Source organism: Typopeltis vanoorti, chromosome 7, assembly GCF_054136105.1.
Source record: "Typopeltis vanoorti isolate ZY-2024b chromosome 7, IOZ_Tvanoo_1.0, whole genome shotgun sequence".
Lineage (NCBI taxonomy): Eukaryota > Metazoa > Arthropoda > Arachnida > Uropygi > Thelyphonidae > Typopeltis > Typopeltis vanoorti.
The window spans coordinates 33,055,167-33,080,711 of record NC_143555.1 but is presented as its reverse complement, the minus strand read 5'-3'; the positions used below and the strand labels follow the sequence as shown (position 1 = coordinate 33,080,711).

Sequence of the window (25,545 nt, the reverse complement as noted above, 5' to 3'; positions counted from 1 at the left end):
AAATTCCAACATCTTTCTCTAATCCATAGTAATTTAATAGTAAGGTGTGACACCTTTTGGCAACTTGTATAGGTAAATATGACTTCTCCATTACTTCCACCTTGGTATCACCACCTCTGGGTCTGTCTCCCACTGATTAGACCTCAATAAAGATTGAAACCGGTCTGGGTAGTAGCCTTTCTCTTCATGCATAGCATTATACATGTCTGCAAGGAGATGTGCTTTGCATTATAGAAGATACTAAGGCAAATGATGAGAACTTATACCACCTTTACCATGAGTTGCCCCAGTCCTGAAGATACTTCAGGCACCAGCTTTATTTGCTTACACTTGGATAAAGGATTAAACTAAATATATAATTTATAACCTGTTGAGGTCTTTTTATCAGTGCAATCCTATCTAATGATTACCAAGTACATCTGTTGTCGTAGTTTAAGTTGTAAAGGATGGCTTTTCAGAAGTTCAATCAGTATAGGAAAACATTGTCTAAAGGATTGATATACTTATGAATTAAAAAAAAAAAACGTCTTAAGAATGTCTAGAATGCCCTCATTGTTCAGAATAGTTTACTGAAAAAAAAGGCATAATAGTTTTATTAGTACTGGAAGAACGACTGGTTATTTTTGAACTCTTCTGAGAACAAACACGTACATGCTAATTTTGTTAGGTAATCGAACTGCAGATATACCTGTTATTTCGCTTACTCATAATCCAGTGTAGTGAAAAATTCAGAGACTTTTCCTTTATACAGAGATGAAAAGCACCACTTATGGCAGAGAAAAGAATTTTAGCTCATCTAAGAAATTTCATTCCTGTTAAATTTTGGATTGGTGATATGTTGCTAACCTGCTCAACTAGTTAGTCTTGGGAACCTACTGTAAGATTTTTTAATTATTGAAAGACTTTATCTGGACTGTATCATCTTAATGAAGTCTTTGTAGTTGTCATCAGCGAAAGGAAAGAGTTGTTACTCTTTTCTTTCATTGATGGAATTAATAGAATTCAGATAGCATTTGTTTTCTGAAAAATTTGTATTTTTGGAACTTTCAACATGTATTCCGCTTTTCATAAATTAAGGAACAAATAGAAAAATCACAATAACTGGGGGTTGGGGATGGGGAAAACGTGAAAGTTGGGTGGGTACATCGCAGTGTATGCAAATGACCACAGCATAAAAGTGGACATTTTGGAGTGGTTTTCCATTTCATGTCTAGAGTGAGAACAAGACTTTTAATGATAGCAGAATTCTTGGATGTGGCTGTAAGACATTTAACAATGGTGAGCCACTGTAAGACTAGAGGCTGGCAGGGGTAGCCAGATAGTTGCATATGAGTCATTCCATGGTTCACTGACTGTGGAGCCAATTCCAACATTCACAAACACATTCTGAAGCACAACAGCATCCCAAAGCGATGCTGTTGCGACAGGTATAGGTATGCTCTGATTTGGAGACAATCAGGGACAAGTTATCTTCTCTGTAATATCAGTGAACTGGGACATTTGTGATGGTGTGATGGAAGCACTGACCTGTATGCTTTCTTGTAGAATCATGATTACTGCTTCTTATAGAAATGAGGTCCTGGACCCCTTATTTTTGTTTGTATGCTCGTGTGATAGGGGAGACATTTATCCTACAAGACGATAACACTCATCTTATTAAGTGTAGCTTGTGGACCAATATCTTTAAGAAGAGAGTATCATGTATGTACTGGCTTTCTAGGTCTTGATGAACTTAACATATTAAGCAATTCTTGGATGCTTTAGGTAGACATGTTACTGCTGTCAGTCCCCTCCCTCCCCAAAACCTTGAGGGATTTAGGGGAGTTTTGCAGGAATGGTTATTACCAACTGAGCTCCTGGACACTATTATAAAAGTATGAAATATTGTTGTGGGAGATGACACATTCCTTATTGTGAGTCACTTTAGCAATCTCACTTTGACCTGTTATTTTTGACCATTGTATTCATGAACCTGCTTCTTACCGAATTATGCAATATATTTACAGTTTTTATTATTATTATTATTATCATCAAGAACTTATTGACGGAGGCCACATGCACCAGCTACCATACTTATTCTTGAATTCATTCACAATGCTTGCCCACCCAACATCCAGTGGCAATCCATTCCAATCAAGCACCACCCTATGAGAGAAAAATCTAGCCCTTACCCCCATTCTCAACTTCCAAGGATGCCATCTTTTCATTTTCCCACCCTCCATAAAATGAAAAATTCCATAAACTAATATCCTGTATTACCCTTTCAAGAGTTTGTAAGTCTCAATCATATCATCCCTCTTTCTCCTGTTTGCTAGTGACTGCAGTCTACAAATTCTGAATCTGTCTTCATAATCAGTATTCCACAATCCTGATATCATTTTAAACTCCTTTGCACACTCTCTCTGCACTGTATCAGAATCACAACAGACCAGAAAACCAGACTTGTAGACAATTATCCAAGTGAGGTCCTATCATGGCCTTGTTGTTGTTATGTCCTTTGAAGAGTCTTAGATGTTTCCATGTGCTCCTTGAACTGCTTTGGCTATGTCGATGATTTTGTTTGTATAGAGCTGTTGTTCAGGATTAGGATCTATTTCTTGCAAGGCTGCTGTAATTGCTGGACAGGTAAAGATGCGAGTGAGTGTCAGTTCAGTATTGGGGCATTGTTGCAGTTTCTATATGTTCTCGTATCATCTGTATTGATCTTCATTCCTCTATAATGTCCTGTTAGTAGCCTTGCTATCGTGGTGGAGGTCTTTCTGTCAGCATTGATTTTGGGAATTTGATGTTGTATCACTGATTTCGGTGGAATTAGTTTAGCTTTTGCTAGTGCGTTAGCATCAGCAAGAGTTATTATGCGAGTTTCTTGGTTGAGTTCTCTGGCCTCTTTTGCTAATTTATCAGTTGCTTCATTGTAATCAATGCCTACATGAGCAGGAATCTATTGTAAGATGCAACTTTTTCCTGAACACTTGAGTTGATTTAAGAGTTTATGGGTGTCTTGTGTGAACTTGGTATTGCCTTGTAAAGAGGCAAATTGACATCCTTAGTTCATTTCACATGTATGTGAAACGAACTATCACATACATGTGATAGTTCATTTCAGCATTGCAATTATTTTATGAGTTGTATTTGCAATCTTTGCTACATGGCCCCTGTACTTCAACTTCCTATCTACTTGCACTCCAAAGATCCTTAGCTTGATCAGTTTCTTTTAGCATAATCCCATCAGTATAATACGACATTGGATATCTCATGCACTTTGACATGATCAGATATCCAATGTTGTGATTAGATATACAACATTGGATATCTAATCACACACCAATGTGCATGACTTTACATTTACTGATATTGAACTGACATTCATTTCCCATGCCCACAGTTCCAGCCTGTTCAAATCATTCTGCAAGTACTGCATATCAGCAGCATTCCTGATTTACCCTACATATCTTTGCAGCATCAGCAAATAGCTGTATGTCACCTGCCAGATCTTTCCCAATATCATAGATGTATAGATTGAATAACAATGGACCAAGGGCTGATTCTTGTGGTACGACAGTAGTGTACCACAAGAATCAGCCCATATACTACTTTTTGATATCTGAGGAAAATGACTGTCACACTTAGAGTGGCTCTACAGGACTGTATACTCCTGACTTTCTTTATTATTCTGCCCAGGGTCCCCGCTCCCACTATAAGACAGCTATTAGGATTGGGGGGGGGGATAATAAATATAGAATGTTATATTTGAGTAATAATGATAAAGGAAAGCAAGGAGAAGTTGATAGCATTCAACACCACATGAAGGAAATTGGAAGTGAATTTCAAGAAATTCAGCATTGCAAATATGTAGGCAAACATCAAAATAAAGAAATGGAAGATGAAACTTACTTATGCCTATGAGAATTTCTTCGAAAGAAGAAGTGGAGGAATTGTTTTGAGTCAAGATAGCAAGCAGCTGACAAAAAATTGGGAAGGATAGTTCTTATTGAAGATCTAAATGTTTTGGGAAAATTTGGAGAATAGGGCAAGGCTAATAATAATAAGTACCTGCTTGATTTCTGTTCAGGATATGGACTAGTCATTATGAACACAATATTAAAACATAAAAATGTACATGAGTTAAAGTGGAGTGAAGATACAGGAAACAAGAAAGCCAAAGCCTCATTGTTGTTAATAATGATATCTTCATGCTGGTTTAGGATACAAGAGTTACTGAGGATTTGAAATTGAAAGTGATCATCACTTAGTTTTAAGTAGGTTAAAAATGAATATCACATTGAAAATAACATGTAAGAAAGTTTCAGAAAGAATTAAAGTTCAGCAGCTTTTACAGGTAAACTCTAGACTCGGCTATACAAACATTATTCAAAAAAAAAAAAAAAAAATTAAACATTTCGAACACAAGAACCAAAACTTTTGAGTTTTATTGGCAAACTCTTTAGAAACATTGATTGGTTCTGCTAGGAAGGTATGTGGTGAAGTCATTTGAAAGGATAGAAAAATAAGAACACCATGGTGGACATAAGTTAAAGAAGCATTCTTAGAAAATAAGAGAGCATACTGAAAGTTCATAGCAAATAAGTTGTCAGACACTCTAAAAGAACAGAGAAAAATGCAATATCTGAACGATATGTAAAAGTAGCTAAACAAAAGTTATAGAATGACTTTGATAAGAAAACAGAAATTAAATATCAGAAAAGTGGTAAAATGTTTTGCAATCAAAGAAATCAAAGATGATGAAGGTGACAGAAAAATTGAATATAAAGATATTCTAGATGTCTGGAGTAATTAGTTTGAAAGGTTATTGAATAAAACAAACAGAATAACAGAAGTAGAAAATATTCATTAGAAAATCAAACACAATATGCATCAATACTTGAAGTAGAAAAAGTTATGAAAAGCTTGAAATGTGGAAAGACAGCTGTTATGACATGAATGCAGAAAGACAGCTATATCTCTTGATTGAGAAATGCTCCAGTTTGAGATATAAATGTTTTGCAGTAGCTACAGTGTGCATAATTCTGTTTGGCCGAGTGGTTAGTATATCCGCTCTCTATCCAAAAAGCTGCGGGTTCAAATCCCGCCGTGGGCATGGATGTTTGTGATTGTCTGTGAATATACTAGTGGTGGTGGTTGGCAGTAGATGCCGTTGGTGGATTGAGTGGTGGAGACAGAGTTGTAGAGTATGTGCCTTCCCTCGATGAGTTTTTGGACTCCCTAGAGGTGTCGCGTAATAATAATAATAATAATAATTCAGAAGGCCTGGTCAAATTACAGATGATTGGAGTAGAGATCTCATAGTTCTCATTCCATAAAAACAGGAATAAAACAATGTGAGAAGTGAGAATTACTGAGGAATTTCTGTATTAAGTGTTTCAGGTATAACTTGTACAAGCATACTTGAGAAAAGGCTAAGAAAAATTGTGGAAGAGAAACGTGGAGAAGAACAGGCTGAGTTGAGACCAAATAATGATTCCCAAGATCAGATTTCATTTTGTGACAGATGTTGAGAAATCACAGGAGTATAACAAGAATCTGTACTTAATGGAACATTGTACTGAGCAATATATAGTCTATATTTTTGTAAGCCAGCATAGTTTGATGTAAAATCCAGTGAAAGACACACCTTCTCCAACTTAATTTATCAGGTGCATACCATCTCCATCTTAATTTATCATTTGTATGGATCACATTATGAAAGAAAGTGGCATTAAACCTAATACTAGAATTGGAGATATCAAACTTAGGATATAATAAATTTAGTTTAATCCTTTATCCAAGTGTGAGCAAACAAAGTTTGTGCCTGAAAATATCTTCAGGATTGCTTCTGCCTTAGTGTCACCATCTCTGGGTTTGCCCCCCCCCCCCCCACTGATGAGACCTCAATAAAGGTCAAAACCGGTCTGGGTAGGCCCTTTCCTCAATGCATAGCATTATACATGTCCGCAAGGACATGTGCTTTGCATGGTGGGAGATACTGAGACAAGGAGTGATGAGAACTTGGTCCAAGTTGCCAACAGTTGCACCACCTTGCTACAGTCCTGAAGATATTTTTAGGTGCAAACTTTGTTTGCTCACATTTGGATAAAGGATTAAACTAAATTTAGTATAGTCTAACCAAGAGCAAAATAAACTTCCAACATCTTTCTCTAAATCCAGAGTAATTTAATAATAAGGTGGTACACCGGTTGGCAACTCGTATAGGTAAATATGACCTCTCTATTGCTTATGCTTTAGTGTCACCACCTCTGGATCTGCCTCCCACTGACGAGACCTCAATAAAGGTCGAAACCGGTCTGGATAGTGGCTCTTCCCTCAATGCATACCATTATACATGTCCGCAAGGACATGTGCTTTGCATGGTGGGAGATACTGAGACAAGGAGTGATGAGAGCTTGGTCCAAGTTGCCAACAGTTGCACCACCTTGCTACAGTCCTGAAGATATTTTCAGGTGCAAACTTTGTTTGCTCACACTTGGTTAAAGGATTAAACTAAATTTATTATAGTCTAACCAAGTGCAAAATAAACTTCCAACATCAAACTTAGGACTTTACAACTACGTTATAAATAACTATTTTAATTTCCTGATGTTTCGATCTTCATATTAAGATCATCATCTGGAGTATATACAAATATACAAGGACAAGCTGAGTTACATTACACACAATAAGCTAAAGAAACAATGATTTCATCACGGGTTATTCTACTGGCATGACCTGTAGTGAAAAAAAAAAAATTTACAACTTAATTATTTAGAAACTACATCAAAGCTAAATTCTATTTAACATAACATGAGCAAGACATTCTTTTTTATATAGATAGTCTTCTTTCAGTAACGATGATGTCCTATTTTATCATTGCAATTGGTATTTTTGATTTAGGATTATCTACAGTCCTGTTTATAGTTAACTCTTAGAGAGAGAGGTTCTATGGGTAGAATATGTGCCTTCCATATGCTTGGGATTTTTAGACCATCATTATTGTTCAGATTGGGATGGTTAATAAGAATCTCACAGGCTTCCTTAAATTTGCTTTCATACCACGTTTTGGTGTGATGTAAACAACTGGTGCTTTTCCAGTCAATTCTGTGTAGAGTGTTCAGGGTGTGATCAGAAAGGCCATCTTCACCATAGTTATTATATTTAATGTGCCATTTATGTTCCTTTTGTCTGATAGGAATTGTGCATCCTGTTTCTCCTATATATGGTATATTACAGTTGCAATGAATACGATATACTCCGGGGTGGGCCAGGGGAAGGAGTGGGTCTTTGGATGGGTTGAGTAAACTTTTTAATTTTGCAGGAGGTTTAAAGGTGGCTTTTGCGGTTGTATTTTTTTTTTTTTTTTAAACCTTTAAACACCTTTAAACCTCCTGTAAAATTAAAAAGTTTACTCAACTCATTCAAAGACCCACTCCTTCCTGCTGGCCCACCCCAGAGTGTACTGTATTTATTGCAATTGTAATATATATATATATATATAGGAGAAATAGGATGCACAATTCCTATTAGACAAAAGGAACATAAACAGCACATTAAATATAATAACTATGGTGAAGCTGGCCTTTCTGATCATGATCAATAAGATAGTTATTTATAACACGGTTGTAAAGTCCATAATTTCTAAAATGAATGCTGATCACCGTGCAACACTAAAAGAAAGGAATATCAAACTTAGCTTTTTGCAGTATGCAGATGATGTCGTACTTCTAAAAAAAAAAAAAAAAAAAAAAAATCAAACTCAATTCTCCAGGATTCTAACTAAATTGAATGACAACTGTAACAAATTTGGCATGAAAGTCAGCAATAAAAAGACCAAAATTATGAAAATAGGCTGGAACACAGAAAACTTAAGTGACATTCTCAATTATGGATTATGGAGAACCTAGAGGACAAGTAAAATATTTCGGCTATTTAGGCATAGATTTTAGTGAAAATGGAGAATTAAATATGGAAAGAGACATAGAGAATAAGCAAAACTGCAGGGAGCCAATTGACTACATTTTTATGGAATAAGAGGGAAATTAACCAAAACACTCAACTCACAGCATACAAGAAAGTGTTCAAACTAGTTTTAAATTATAGATTTGAGAGTTTGGTTAGAAATTAAGCACTTGATCAAAGACTGGTGACAACAGATATGAAAGTTCTGAGAATAATGAGGGGAAGTGACCAGTTGCAGAATCATATTAAAAACAATTGGGATACTTGTGTATAGAAGCTATGCATAGCATTTTAAGTCAGGCTGATGTAATGCAATACTCATGTCCATAAGGATATGTGTATTGCATTATGGGATACTAAGGCAATTGATGTGAAGTCATTAGCCTCTGTATACAAGTAACTCAATCATGAAGTTACTTCAGGTGCAAATTTTTTGTTTGCTTACACTTGGATAAAGGATAAAGCCAAGAATGTATTTTCGTGGAATCTTTAATTTATAGTATAACCAAATTAAAAAAACTTGCAAACATTATGGTAAAGACATTTTTAATGCTAGTTGAGATACAAAAATCAACTTCAAAAACTTATGAATATGCGACAGAACACATTATGTAGTGCAGAATTTTTTAGTCACAGACTCTATACAGGAATCATCATTAGGTAGTGGAAATGGAGATGCGGTATCCTTAACAAGGTTCAGTCTCTGCAAGATGTAGCAGAAAAGAAAATTCATCAATTTCCTGATATGAATCTTCAAGGGACTATTAGGACAATACTACTGGCTAGTATGATACTACTGTGGTGAATAAGTTTACTTTATTATTAATGTAAACAAATTAGTCTATTGCACTCCAACATTGTCATATCTAATATTTCAATCTTCTAGGACACTTATGATTGAATCAAGCCACTTAGTTCTTTGTGATCTACTGGGTATTTTTCCTTGCCATTTTAGCATCAAACATCTATTTTGCTAACCGTCCCTCTCCCATTCTGTTTAAGTGACCACATTAAATTAGATCTGTATGCACATTTTGGAATGCTAAATAGAGGCATCTTTAATTTATAGTATAATCAAGTTAACAAAAAATTCAAACATCTCTCTCTAATCCAGAGTATTTAGTAGTAAGGTGTGACACCTTTTGACTACTTGTATATGAAAATATGACTTATGCATTACTTCAACCTTGATATCACTTCTGAGTCTGGCTCCCACTGATGAGACCCAGTAAAGATCGAAACTGGTCTAGGTATAGTGGCTCTTCACATAATGCATAGCATTATACGTCTGATCCATAATGATATGTGAATTGCTTATGGGATACTAAGGCAATTGATGTGAAGTCATTAGCTTCTATATACAAGTAGCCCAGTCATGAAGTTACTTCATGTGCAAACTTTGTTTGCTTACACTTGGATAAAGAATGAAACCAAGAATATAATTTATTGGCATCTTTAATTATGTCTACTATAAGTTCCCCTTGTTATGTGCCTGTGCATCTTGAACAAATGCATCTGTGATGTAATGAACAGATGCATTTGTAATGTGACACTTTTTCACCTTGCTGTTGTAAAGATTTATCGATGTTTTGAGAGAGAGAGAGAATATTTCTTCTTCTTTCAGGCATCTCCATTTGTTCTCAGATACCACACTGTATGATTCTTCCAGTCCTCATCCTATAAGCCTCTTTTCTCCATCGCTCTCACAATTGTCTTCCAAGAGGGTTATCGGTTCATAATTCTTGATGGCCATCATTCTCTGGACATGTCCATACCATTTCAAAGCATGTGCCTCTATCCTCTTTGTAACAGGCTGTTCAGCTTTCATCTCTGTTTGAATATGTGCATTCCTCAGATGATCCATATGGATGGATCACATATTTCGTCTGAAGTAATCCATTTCCACAACTTTTAATTGTCTCCTTTGGTTATTAGTGAGTATTCAACATTCACATCTAACTCAGAATCTGTTGTCACCCTCCTCTTTTTAATGATTCCTGTATAGTCTACTTATCATAATTGTTTGCGACCAAAAAAATCTGTACCAGGTACATAATGTGTCCCATCACATATTTATAAATTTTTAAAGTCGATTTTTGCATCTCGACCAGCATTATAAAAATGTCTTTACTGGCTTGGTTTGCTGAAAGGGTTAGCAACCTGCCCTCCACCAGTAGGATTTAATCCAGCTGTGGGCATTGATATTTATAATTATCTTTATGTGGAGATTAATTTCATCACCTAGTGTGAGATCACTGCCCCTCTCATTAGAGACCTTAAGTTTGAAAAAGTTCCATGTTTGGTTTCTAGAGCTGAGTTTCCAGACTGAGTAAAAATAAATAAAAATTAAAAAAAAAAATAGAATGGGGGAGAAAATCCTTAGCCCACTCACAGTACAAATGTACAGGCGGTCCGCGGGTTACGAACGAGGCCTGGCTGCTACAAGGCCATTTATGATGAAAAAAAAAAAAAGAAAAAAGGCTGTGAAAACAACCTAAATAACTTTTTTCAAGAAGCTGACTTAAGTGGTAAGCTTCCCTCCTCCAGAAACCGAATCAAATTCTGATTCTCCAGCACCAGGTCCATTCTCTCTATCACCATCTTCATTATCATCATCGGATTAATGCAAGCCTACCTTAGTGCCTCAGAAATGCTCCTTCCAGTAAGCAAGACATTGACAACCTTTAATATTCTTTTGAAATTTCTCCTGTCTCAACTTTCTGTATGAGTTTGTTTTTATGTTCTGTTTGTTTGAATTAAAAGAAAGAGCACAATAGTTTCTGTAACTTATTATTACAGTACAGTGGTATTATTATTATTGTTATTATTATTACAGTATTACACTGTATTATTATTGCCACAATGAGCCATTATAGTATTGTTATTATTATTATTACTGTATATGTGCTGTTCATCAGGGATCCAAGTTATATTCAAATCCGACTGAAAGACATTCTCATGAACATCTCTTTCATAACCCAGGGGACTGCCTTTACTATAGGTTTATTAATAACCTTTCATGGGTGAGAACCAAAAAAAAAAAAAAACTACTTGATATTGGTTTTTAACAGATTAATTTCAGGCCTCAATGTTTTTATGTATCCAGCAGTTTTGTTATCTGGTATTCTGCATCCTCTCTATCCTGTGCAAGAATCACGTAATCATCAGTAAAAAGAAGAGAACGTATTACTTGTTCTCTTATGGGCACACCCATTCCATGGCATTGCCTGTTCCAATCCTCCAAGGCCATCCAAGTGGATCTTAATGTTGGTGATGTACAACATCCCTGCTTTTGAGCCCCTTGCTAATAATAAATTCCTCTGAAAGTTTCTTTTATCAGTCTATATAGCAAATCTCGATCCCTGGTACATTTTCAGCACCACCTCCACTGTTTCTTCATCTATTCCTGCGTTCTTCAATACGCATTATCTTCCTTGGAACAGTATCATAAACTTTTCCAGATCTACAAAAATTAAATGGAGTTCTTTATTCTTAGCAACCATTTTTTGAGATATTTGTTATAAAGAAAATATGTTATCCATGCCATGCAGGATCTTCCTCCTGTAAAACCAGATTGTTCTTTCAATATAATTGGGATGCCTTAAATTCTATTCTACATTTTGTGATTCGATTAAATATCTTGTTAACTGAACTATAACACTTATTAATCTGTAATTTTTAAGGTCTTTCTTATTGCCCTTCTCTTGGATGGATGATATGACAAGTTAAACTCATAAGGGATATCCTCACTTGTGATCACTTTGTGAATATTATTGTCAGGAATGTAATATTTTTCTACGACCATCCTTGAACATCTCTATTTTCCACCAGGGCCAGCTGCCTTTCCATTCTTTGATGCTTGAATAGCCCATGTCACCTCCTCCTCTAATGTCACTTCAAATGTTCTTTCTCTTGACAGTAGCCTCTCATCTTAATATTCCACCCTGTCCTCATATGATAAACCTTCCTAATATCTCTTAAAATATTGAAGAGAAAGTCCTCCTTAAGATGCATAAGGGGCTCCTACCTATCCCATGAACTGCCAGGACTTGGAAGAGTGACTGTATTCCACTGGGTGTTCAGTTTCACTGCACTTTCTTTCCCACATGTCTTCCTTAGTCTTAACCTCCATTCCTTTCACTTGTCTCTTAAATATTGTTGTATTCCTCTCTCTCCTGAGGGGTTTAACTTGCTTAACCATCTCTTATATGCTGAATTTTTGACGAATCCAGCACACAGTGATATCCCTAAAAAAGCATCTCTGTTTTTAATGGTGACAGCAAGGACAAAAATACCAGATATAAATGGGTATATGGAAGCAAAGAACCATTACAGCCATCCATTTTTTACCCATTGCATACTATATAAGTGCAATTAATCTAAGTTGCAATTTTAAAAAATAACAATTTTCACATATGGTAGATTTTTGTGTAAGGTGTAAGTTATAACCTGTATGCCACAAGTCGCTCAATACCTAAACTTCAGCTGCTCACTCCATCTATATCGCAGCTTGCAACAGCTGTAAAAAAAAAACCATCAACAAGCCCAAATTCGATTTTGAAAGGGTCAAATGCTTTGAACTCTTCTCTGTCCAAATGACTTTGAGCTTTCTGGTCCCTTGTCAAGGACATTGGAAACTTTAGTAACATTTCCTCCCCCATCCAGATACTGCTATAGTCGCATCACCCAAAGACAAGGTCATCTTACTGGCTGTCTTTGGATTATGGTTTATTGGTGCAAGGACAGCAAAGGTCATAACTGGGACATGATAGCAAAGGTTGCAGCAGTATACAAGACTTTTCTTACTAGCATCATTCTTCCAATTCCTGCATAGATGACCAAAGCAAAGACTTCTCCCACATACACTAGAATGACAATTGCCGACTTCACCATCCATAGCCTTCCACCAGAAAGAAATCCAAACAAACTTAATTACCGGAACACAAATTTGCATTTGGTCTTTATGGCATTCTACCTATTGTGTTAAAAACTAACTTATTCTGTATTGCCTCTTGTTGTTTTTTGTGCTGAAGGGTAGATGGGATAGATTGAAGAGGCAGTATAAGTAGGCTTACCATACATCCTGGTTTGACTGGGACTGTCCCAGTTTGAAGGCATGGTCCCAGCCAGTTTGTCATTTTGTCCCTGTTATTTGGTAAAAATTTAAAAGTGCAGAATATACATGCAGTACAAACAGTGCAGCCTCGGAAAATGGCAATTAGGCAACATGAATACCCCACTTTGACTCTGGCCTGTATGTTGCGTCGCAAGTCATTGTTGAGCATGCACAATCTTAGTTGAGTTGAGATTGCGAGTCGGTGTTTCTTTTCCGTGTTGTTTGTGTTTTTTTTTTTTACTTCATTAAATTAATTTAACCCCAAAATGCCACAAAGAAACTGTATGTTTATGGATGAATTAAAAAAGGATTATCTGTTTTTGAAAAAGTTTGTGGTCATATTGACAAAGTGAAATGTGAACAGTGCTCTTCAGAATTTTCTGTGGCTCATGGTGGGCGTTTGGACATAAAAAATCACTTGACATGTGTGAAACATAAGGCTAGTCTAGCAGCGGCAGGAACTTCCTCAAAGATATTGTCATATTTTAAAGGTGCCGATCCAAGTGACAAAGAATTTTTAATAGCTGCTAAAGAAGCTACTTTTGCATTTCATGTTGCTGTTCACAATCTCAGCTTTAAGTCTGCCGATTGTTCATCTAAATTGATGTCAAAGTTTTTTGAAACAAAGTTTAGACTGGGTAGAACAAAATGTGAAGCTATCATTGTTAATGTGGGTTAAGCAAAAAAGCTTTTTAGAATACTGGAAAATAATGGAAGTATTAATATTAATACAATACTACAAGAGTTTACAAAATTTTATAACCGATGTCTTTCTTACATTGAGCTCTGGGAAAACAGTTTTGGTGGAGCATAATCTTTTACTTGGATAAACAACAATGAATTAACTTGGTCGGAAATTGAAGCTTCAGGTGAAAAATTTAATGAAACTCTTGCAAATAATGCAATAAACATGGATGAACTGTTTGATGAAGTGGGGATTGCAAAAGCTTTTTGGTCGGCAAACTATGACATTTTGAAAAATACAAGTTGCAAAGAAAAATGGATACAACTATTCAGTCATTTCAAAAAAAAAAGAACATTTCATTGTCCAATCTTGTCCAAATTATGGAATGCATTTTCAGCCTGCCAGGTACATCTTCAGCTGTTGAAAGGATATTCTCAATAATGAATAACATATGGTCTGAAGAAAGAGGTAGAATGGCTGAATCAACAGTAAAAGCTGTATTGCACTGCAAACTTAATAGTGAACTAAATTGTAGTGAATTTTTTGACGCGATTAAAAATAACAAAGAATTTTTAAAGAAAGTTCACGCTAGTGATAAATATTAATAACTTTTTAATAAGTTATATTCAATTAAGAGTAATTAAAATTACTACAAAATGTTGTTTTTTGTTAACCACTGTTATTTAGCCTTTTGAATCATAAGTACTTAGCATAGAAGGCGTTACTTTCTGTTTTGAGCAAACTCTCAAAAATTTCCCGGTTTGATAAAAAAATTTTATGGTAAGTCTAAGTATAAGATATGTTTTGTTAGTTCTAAGGTGCAAGTTTTTAACACAGCAGAATTTCCAGCTTTCTCACTGCTCACTCATTATGAGTCATGTTGGATGGTTTCCTTTCCTCAGATTTCCCCACCAGTGCAGGAGTACTCCAGGATGCTATACTTTCACTCTCTCTTCCTCCTGTATATAAATGACCTGATCTCTGACATCAAATCCTGTTCATAGGTTTGCACAGATAATAGTATACTCCATTTCTCCTTTTCATTTGAGAAACCTTGTAGTACTCAATTATTAGAACCTTCAAGATCCATGACCAGTGTCCCGAACTTTGTTCTCCTGGTGTATTTTGGGGGTAAGGACAGCCTTTTAGGCTTCAGTGCCACCAAAACATGTTCCTGTGTGATCTCTCACAATAAAGAACTCTGTATGTAATTTTCACTAATATTCAGATATCCAAATGCGTGGATACACTTCCACCTTTCCTGACACAAATACATGTCAGCCATAGTTTCTGCAGCTGACAAAAACTTGGCTGCTCAAGACACTACTTAATACCTTTACTACTTCACAGCTTTACAGGAAATTCACCCAACCATGGAATATTGTTCACATGTCTGGACTGTTGCACCAAAATCTTTTCTTAAGATTGTACGCTATCCAGAAGAGGGCAGCTCCTTTACAGAAACCATTTTGTTTCTCACCAAAAATATTTTCATAATATTTGGTTAATTTAGTCTTTAAGAGACTCGAATATATTTTATATTCGGAGTTTAAAGAGCTAGGGCAAGTCATAAAAGATGGGGTGTCCTAAGTTCAATTCTAGTCACCAACTAGAGGAACTTTTTCCAAGACATTTTTTTGATTGGTTTCCAAGTTACTTGATCTATGGCAAGACAAGCAGCTTTCTCTCTCACAGATCCACTTCAGCCCCTCTCCCATAGACGTTTAGTTTTGGACTTATGCCTTCTACAGATGCTTTCACAGACAGTGCTCTGCTGAACTGGCCAGTATCATTCCTTCACTTTCCTCCAAATCGTAAGAAAAAGAGCTGTTGCTGGTCACCAACACCCATTCACAGGCTAACTTGAAACTCACCAAACCAACTTCTCTGCTTTTTTGGTTCCTTCTATCAACTGCTCACAAAAAAATAAATAAAATAAAAGAAAAAAGTCAATAGAGTCCTCCTTTCTTCTTACCCTCTTGCCTAAACATGGCACCTGGAGTGTTATAGGTCTTATGAACTTTCATGTGTGGGTCAGATATTTAATAAAAAGCTCGAGATAAATTTTTCTAATGAAATGTAAGAATTACTTTGGATTAAAGGGCTCATATGTAACGTCTTTAGTGATAGTGAAAGGAAGGATACTTTATTGAAGCAGTTCTTTTTAGGCTGTACAAAATGTATAGAGGAATGGAGTTGAATGATATTATTATTATTATTTTATACATTTAAGCATTTACGATTTTAAGGAAAGTTAGAATTAAAAATTTTTCCATTTCATTGATAATTTGCATTTTTTTTTTTTTTACATTTCATGTAGTCATGGGACACATTCTTCCGCAGTGCAACATCAGGAGCCGAGCCTGGTCAAGCATATCAAAGTCCTCCCCCTTTAATAACAATTCCTGTATCATACTTCCAGCCCACAGGAGTAGATCTAGCTCCTTCACCTGTAGCTTCAAAACCATGGCCAGTAACTTCTGCAGCAGCTACATTGCCTAGAGAAACTTCTCCTCAGCAGAGAGATATTGAAGACCATTTGTCAGTACAAGCTATTATTAGATCATATCAGGTGATGGCAGTTTTAAGGTTTTTATGAAACTGATTTTAAATATTTTAATACTTCTGTAGGTAAAATATTATTTGTGTTCATTATGGTTAAATTGTGAATATAAATTTCCATAAATTAATGTTTTTGTAGTAACTTACCATTATGAAGTTATTATTATGAAGTTTCAATATATTGTTAATATTTAATATTTATTTATGTTCTTAAATATTTGTAATACATATTCAGTATAATATCAAAAACTGTTTCTTTTTTTTCCCTCCCTAAATTGATGGACTGATCTTAACTGTTTGCTTTCGTTTTAATAGCAGTTCTACTACAGAAACATAATAGAACACTGGTTCTTTAGGTAGGCATTTCTTAGGGAAAAACAAACATTTTTAAATGAATGTTGAATCTGAAAATAATATTTCTTGAAATACTATAAAAGGACAAATCCTCAGATTTAAAAGATATTGTGGGGGAAAAAATCCTTCAGAAATTCCCATTATACTGAACTACCCACACAATCTAGAAATCCACTCACCACAGGCGAGTTATCAGAGACAAGTGGCAAGTAAATTTTCAGCCATTATTTTCTCATTCACTGTCAAGTTATTTGATCAGGGGCAGCAGTTCTATTTCTAACCAGGAGATAGTATCTTTTGTAATTACGAAGGAAGTAACTTATTAAATTAATTTAGCCAGTATCAAAATGACATGTCAGTTATTGCTGATGTTATTAAACAAGAATTAGTTCAGGAAATCAAAGACTCTAGTAGCATTGGACTTCTAGATGCTTTTACAGATATTTTAAATGAGGATGAGCTGGTCCATTGCATGAGATATATAGATAAAAATTAGAAACTGAAAGAGGAGTTATTACTGTAATTTTGCTGCAAACTGCAGGGTACTTTGATATGTTAAAGACTGAAATGAAAGTTATTCTTGCCTCAGTAGCCTATAATGCACATTACACTCTCTTTCAGGCCAGGAAACAAAGTCTGCACATGAAGTATCTTTACAACCTGGCTACTGATGCAAAGCAAATAATAAGCTAATGCCTTATTTTATTCCTCATAGCGAGTAGGTGAGGCCTTTTAACCCTATATAGCTTTTTGAGACTGAGTGGGCAGTTCATTCTCCATCAGTAGCCAATCAGAGATAGCTGGCCCATGACTATCATTAATTATAAGCAGCCACTGATGAAGAGATGGGCAAGCAACTGCTGCTGTCTCTTGGTACCTAACCCTAACATGATATATTACTGTCTGAAAATAACATGGGTTCTACAGTTGATTTTCTTGAGTTTAAGGGAGATGAAAAACCTGATTTTCTTGAGAAAAAGCCCTCTTACCCATGCCAGAGATCAACTAACTCGGGAACTGGTCGACGATAGGCTTAGAAAAAGTTCCTCCAGTCGGTGACCAGACTTGAACTGAAGTCTGTCTTCAAGATGGACTAGGGCAGAGGATGCAAGTGCCACATCCACTGACTGCACAGGCCTCTTGATGTAAAGCAATTGATGTGAATTCAACAGTCTTTGTATGTAATTAGTCTAGTCATGAAGATACATGACATGCAGACTTTGTTTGCTTATGAAAGACTTGTAATCAGTAGTAGGCATCGGAACAGATGCAGCAGGTAACATGCCGGAAAAAATAATGGTCTAATCTAATGTAGATCTTATATCAACATTGCACATGGCTGTTTTAAATTATATTAAAGATGTTTCCTTTAATATAAAATTTGCTGAAATTGAAACAGCAGTAAAAATTATATACCTTTTACCAGAATTCACTAGAAAGACTGAAAGAATTGGGAAATGTTAATAGCCATGTTACAAACAACCAAAAATCTTGAAGTATCGACATCGAGTAAAATGGATGTTTAATATAGTGGGCACTGACTGCATTTGTTAACAACTTACTACTCTGCAGTGGCAATGCACTTGAGGGAAATAGCAATGGAAAAGGGGGTGAATCTGCAAAATCAAAGAAATATTATTAAAGACTTATTAAAGAAAATGAAGACATGGAGAAAATGCATGCAGAGAGCTATTCCAGTATTGAATGGGGAAAAAAAAATTGAATAGATGAAAGAATAACATCTTTAAAAGCCATCTCAAATTTATCTGTCCTTAAGATCTGAAAGATTTAGAGTAAATATTTCAGCAAATATTTTGATGATGATGAAGAAACAGTTTCAATATATTTGAACAAGTGGTGATGAGTTAAAAGTTGTCGGGAAGCATACAAGATCTTTATGAAAGAATAGTGAGTAATAAGAACAGGTTACCAAAATTACTCTCCAAACTGCTTGAAGTGGTATGCCAGCAAATATGTCATAATGTGAACAAGGTTTTAGTCAAATGAATCTAGTAAAAGGGAAGTTGAAATTCATCAATGAATCACTCCACTCTGAATGATTTATTGATGATAAATATAAATGTCCCATCTCCGTAGTACTTTATTCAAGAAAAGACACACTGCAGGCATAAGTCTTCATTTACATAGTGACTTATGCCTGCAGTGTATCTTCTGTATAATTATTTAATTCTTACTATACATTACATAATGTATTACTTTATTTTGTCATCATAACTTTTAGTTTTTTAAAACATCATTATAATAATATTTATATAAAGTAAACTGATACATTTGGGTAAGTGTTTTATTTATTTATTTTTATTTTTTATTTTTTTGTGACTAGTAGATTTAGGTTGGATTTCTGGAGCTCTGTCTGTGTGTGTGTGTGTGTGTGTGTGTGTGTGTGTGTGTGTGTGTGTGTGTGTGTGTGTGTGTGTGTGTGTTTGTAAAACAGCATCTGAAATCTAGATATGGAGCATCCATTCATATATGGTATTGACATCTGTTAAGTGTTAAATTCATAAATCTGCAACTTGTCGCTAGAGCAGAGCTTTCCAAACTGTGTGTCACGACACGTTTATGTGTCGGCTGCAGTGTGAAGGTGTGTCGCACGAACATAAAGCGTTAAACAGAATAATTGCTGAAAATTTCCACAGCAGAATCCATTTCGCAAAGTACCGGTATGACTTTTAGTTAGTGCCTTCAAAATTCTAAATACAAACTATCTTTTAATTATTTTTAACCTTTAAGAATATTTCATAACAATATATTTCGATAAATAATGGAGAATAAATGCAGCCGAATTCATCCCTGTAGTTTTATCACGTAGTAGTCGCTCGGTTTTATTATCGTTCGACCAATAAAAATAAAGCGCACCACTTATTCATACAAATGTTATTATTGATGTTTATTCTAACTGCAACATGAATAAACGAAGAGCTGGTGCTTTTATTTTATGTTTAGTTACTGTTAAAGCTTTACAATAAATTCGCACAGTTTTATTTATCAAATTGGTGTTGAATTACCCATAAAATGGATAAGTTTCTAATTAATAAAAGAAAAGCTGAAGGTGATGTTTGTGATGAACAAAATGTATCGACTATAGAGGAAACTACGCAAGAATCAACTGTTGAACGGTCTGCATTAATACGGAAGAAGTGTAAAGGAAAATTTTCCATGCCTCGTTTATACAATAAAGATTATATGAAATTGGGGTTCACATTTTCTGATAATGAAAACCATCCTTGTTGATTTAGGCAACTTTTGGATTCATGTTTCAAAAATGCATCCAAACATAGGTAAAAAAGTGTTAAAATTAAAAATTCTTTTTCAGTTTTCCACTACATACATGTGTGAAGTATCCTTTTCAACGTTGGCAAACTTGAAGACATTGAAACGTGGAAGCTTAAGATTGCTTGATGACGAAATGTGAGTGTCTTTATCTACTATTCCACCAAATATTGAAAAGCTGTGGTTCATCCCATGAAGCGCATATATCTCATTAAAATTCTAATATAAACAGGAGGAGATTTTTAAATAAACCTTCTAAAAGTTATACAAAATTTAATTGTAAAAGCATATACTTAAACTACATCCGATCTGGCCACTGACCCATGAGAGGCACATCAGACTGAATTACTGTGCCGCGAAATTATGTTTGTCTAAAAAGTGTATCACCAACATGAAAGTTTAGAAAGCACTGCACTAGAGGATGCTTAGCAAAATCACTGCTTTTGCATAACTTATCTGAAAATTTCTCATTGATAGTGATATCTTAATGCTGGTTCAGAACACAGAAATATACAGAGGATTTGAAATAGGAAGTGATTGCCATTTAGGTTTGAGCAGAATAAAATTGAATAGAATTTTGAAAAGAAGAGTGTATAAGAAACTTTTAAAAAATAATCAAACTTCAGTACTTTTCAGAAGTGAACTGTAGAAATATAGAAATATTATTCAAGAAAAAACAAAAGTTTGGAAACTGGAGGGAACCTGGAGGTTCACTGGCAAACTGAAGAAAACTGATTCAGCCTAAGAAGAATATGATGAGTTTGTCTGCAAGGATGAAAAACAGAACTCTTTGGTGAACTCAGGAAGTTAAAGAGGCAATCAAGGAAATCAACTTCTTTTCAGAAGTGAACTGTAGAAATATAGAAATATTATTCAAGAAAAAACAAAAGTTTGGAAACTGGAGGGAACCTGGAGGTTCACTGGCAAACTGAAGAAAACTGATTCAGCCTAAGAAGAATATGATGAGTTTGTCTGCAAGAATGAAAAACAGAATTCTTTGGTGAACTCAGGAAGTTAAAGAGGCAATCAAGGAAATCAACTTCTTTTCAGAAGTGAACTGTAGAAATGCACAAATATTATTCAAGAAAAAAACAAAAATTTGAAAACTAGAACCTGGAGGTTCACTGATAAACTGAAGAAAACTGATGCAGCCTAAGAAGAATATGATGAGTTTGTCTGCAAGGATGAAAAACAAAACTCTTTGAACTCAGGAATTAGAGAGGCAATCAAGGAAAAGAAGGAAGCATATCAAAAGTTCCTGGAAAGCTAGTCAGCTTATGATCCGAGAGAACACAGAAAAAAAGTAAGAAAACAAAGCAGTGTTTAAAAGCAGCTAAACATGGGAAGAATTTTATAAGAACACAGAAAATAAATATCAGGAATTCTATTGAAAAAAAGCTTAGAAATGGAGGAAGTGCACTGAAAAGGAATTTCTGATTCCTTTTTAGTACAGATGATAAAGGTGAAAAAAAATGAAAATAAAAATTCTAGATATCTCAAATAACAATAATAATAATAATTATTATTATTATATAGGTATATCTCCATGGAGGCAGAAGACTCATCGCTGGAGATACATTATTCACACAATACCTATCACCCCTCTCTTTAAACTCATTCACTAGCAAAGGATGCCACTCAGACACCACTCTAAATCACCTCTAGCAACGCATTCCACGATTTACTACTCTCCAAGCAGACAATACAATCTAGTCCTAACAGCCTTGCTAACTAGCCACACACTTATACGATCCATGGATAACCTCTTGTTCTCTCCCTTCCATATACTGAAAATAAGTCTTCAGTGTCAATTCTGTAAAACCTCTTTAGTAACTTCTTTGCTTCCATTATGTCTCCTTTTTTTTGCCTGTTAGCTAGTTTTTGAAGCCCAATACCTTCAATCTATTGTCATAGGGAGCATTTCATAGACCTGCCACAATTTTTGTGACTTGCTTCTGGATCTTCACCACCACCTCTTCATCTTCCTGGAATCTGGGTAACCAGATCTGCATGCAGTAATCCACATGTGGCCTCATTAAAGCCTTATACTGGAGAACAATAACTTTTCTTTTTCTTCCTAGAGTATATCCTCTTACACTTGGCCACATTAGACTGTTAGCCATTTACCTTTGCCCATACTGCTAGTCTATTTAAATCATCTCCTGCAGGATTTCTGCATCAATTTCATTTACTATTGCTCTTCCCAGTTTGGCATCATCAGCAAACAACTGAATATTTCCCATCAGATCTTTTTCTATGGCATTGATATATACAAATTAAACATCCTTCCCTAATCATTTCTCCTTTTATTTGAAAAATAGAAATTTTACTTGCATAATAGAAAAAGACCTGTTCTGGATTTCTTTTGGTCTCATCATCTAGCTTTCTCTCATAATTAGCTTTGGCCCTCTTACCACACGGGTCACCCTTCTTGCCTATACTTTGAACTGCTCATGTACTGCAGCTCCTGCTGAATGATGCTGTTCATCCATATAACTCCTACTTTATTTACCCTTCTGATTCTGGATATCCAGTCTGATATTGCTTTCTTCAGACACCACTTGCCGTGCACCATCAACATCTCTCCTCTGCAAATTCTTATGCCATGGCACTGCTGGAAGCTGACTCCTCAGCTTGACATAATCAACTGCTTTGTAATCCACATGTATATCCCTTCTTTACAGAAAGTTCTGCACTTCTGACAATTTCCCAGATCAAGAATATATTATTACTTTCCTCAAGCATAGGCAACATTGCTAGATGGTTACTGTTAAGTTCTCTGATTTATGACCAGATACAGCACTCCTGAACCTCATGCCCCCCTCCATTACATAAATTATGTCTCACATAATTATCTATCAGCAGCAGTATAAATTTCATTTCCTTGCCTCCCTATGACCATTCCTCCTCCCAATCTATATCTCAATAGTTGAATTATTCTCGTAAAATGCCAAATGAAATAAGGTAGTAACAGCATAGTGGTAGAAAACATTTAAAAGAAACAAAATCAGGAGTGCATATCAGTACTTGTAGAAAACAAAAAAACAACATTAAAATCCTGAAAGGATAAAAATATATAATCTTCTTCAGATTAAGCATCTGAAGAAGATTATATATGACCAGAAATTCTCATATATAGAGACATTCAAGTTTTACAGTGACTACATTGTATAATTCAGATATATACTGGTCAGAGGATTAAATTCCATATGATTGGAGAAAAGAAATTTCTATAGTGAGTATTCCTGGTAAGATTTATGCAAGCATACATGACAAAAGGCAAAGAGCAGTCATGGAATGGAAGCTTGCAGAACAACAAGCTGGTGTCAGACCAAATAGGGGTTGTCAGCATCAGATTTTCACTTTAAGACAAATAGTTCATTAATCATCATGGAAATATAGTAAGGATCTGCATTTGAGTTTAAGATCGGAAAAGACATATGACAAGGTAAAATAACAGTAAAGCTGTTCAAAATTCTACAGTTATACGGTATTGTAATAATGTAGTGGACTGCACTTTTTGTAATAATTAAGACTATGCCATTTTGTTATACTATGTTCTATATTCTGTTTTATGTACTTCCATTACCCTGTTCGTGAATGGTTGACTGTCTTAATTATGAACTGTCACCATGTTCATTTTTTATTGTGCTACCCAACTTTGCATCATCAGCAAACAACTGAAAACCTCCTTTTAAGCCATTTCCTATATCATTTATATACAAATTAAACAACAATGGCCCAAGCACAGAGCCCTCAGGCACACCACTGGTCACCTGCCTCATCATGGACTTGGCTCCTCCATACACCACCTTCTGGTATCTCTCCCTTAGCCATTCTCCTATTCATATCACCAATTTAGTATCTATTCCCATCTGCTCCAATTTGCATAACAGTGTTCCATGGGGTAACTTCCTTAGCAAAATCCAGAAGTACCACTGTGTAGCCAGTTCCTTTGTCCAACTCAGAGGTCATTCTATTATGAAAAGTTAATAGATTGCTAAGGCAGAATCTACCTTTAATAAAACCATGTTGGCCTCTATAGAGTATCATATCCTGATCCACCCATTCTTGAATTTTGCCTTTAACCAACTTTTCCAATACTTTTACCACTACTCCTGAGATGGTGATTGGTGTAATTAACTACTGCAGTTTTAGAGCCACCCTTATGCAAAGGAACCACTTTGCCTAATGCCTAACTTCCACTCCCTAGGGACCATACCAGAGTTCAAACTTAAGTTAAATATCCAAGTAAGAGGGGTTGACAATTACTTTGCACATCCACACAACACCCGAGCTGATATTCCATCTAAACCTGCAGCAGTGTTTGCATTTAAATTTTGCAATATATTAAATACCTCTGATTTCTTAGCTTCAATTCTCACATTAGTTATTGCTACAGGTACAGAGATATTGTCATTTGGGTGATAGTTCATCTTCATTTCTTGCTAGAAAGACTGTTAATTGACACAAAATAACAGAACAGTAGTAGAAAATATTCAAGAGGAATGCAAACTTTTTACCACCTTAATACTTGAGGTAGAAAATGCCATCAAAAACTTAATGTGGAAAGGCAGTGGAGTTGATGATATTTCACCAGAAATGCTCCAATATGGAGGTATAAAAGTTTTGCAGTATCCACTGCATAATTCAAAAGACTTGGTCAGAGGATTGGAGTAGAGTTCTTATAGTTCCTATATAAAAGAGAATAAAACTGAATGCGAGAATTACAGAAGAATTTTTCTACTAAGTGTTCTAGATTAAGATTTATGAAAGATACTTGAAAAGAAGCTGACAAAAATTGTGGAAGAGAAACTTGGAGAACAAGCTGGGTTTAGGTCAAATAGAGGTTGTCGAGATCAGATTTTCGTTTTATGACAGATAGTTGAGAAATCATGGGAATATGTCAAGGAGCTGTACTTATGTTTTATAAATCTGGAAAAGGCTTATGACAAGATGCCCAAAGAAAAGCTTTTCAAAGCACTATAATTATGTGGGGTAAATGGAATGTTATGTAGCGCAATACATAATCTATATTTGAGTTATAAGTCAGCAGTTAGAATTTAAGGAAATATAGGAAGATGGTTTCGTGTAAATTCAGGGGTTAGACAAGGATGTACATTATCTTCCCTCTTATTTATCACCTGTATGGATCGCATTTTAAAAGAATGTGACATTAAACCTGATATTACAGTTGGAGACAATTTTTCTGTGTTTGTTATCATGTATGCTTGCATAAATCTTACCAGCAACATTCATTAGGGAAATTTATTTTCAATTTAAAAAATCGCAATGGCACATGATAAAGAATGAGTTAGGATGCAGATACTTATGCTAATTAATACTCTGGTGCCCTGATTGTGCATCCTGCACCTCTGATTAAACTCCAAAATGTTTTGAAGTTTTTCTCAACCAAATTTGTTCAAAATTTGGTTGCAAAATTTCATTTAAAAAAATACACTATGTGGGATTGGTGAGAGGCGCCTATCAAATAGATACAGGGGAAATTATTGCATAGGATAATGGCCGATACGAGAGCCTTTTGCATTAAACAGACTGGTTTTTATTAAAGCTACCATAGCAGGCT

At 35.3% G+C, this 25,545-nt stretch overlaps 1 protein-coding gene across 1 annotated transcript in view; it reads left to right on the top strand.

Annotated features, from left to right (window-relative positions):
• Nucleotides 1-25,545, top strand: part of LOC150104569 (2-oxoglutarate dehydrogenase complex component E1-like) — a 567,065-nt gene that overhangs the window by 56,428 nt on the left and 485,092 nt on the right. Inside the window, exon 2 of the mRNA XM_090395786.1 lies at nt 16,072-16,323. Within this exon, the coding sequence (XP_090251912.1) occupies nt 16,072-16,323 (252 nt within the window). The remainder of the gene's footprint in view (nt 1-16,071; nt 16,324-25,545) is intronic.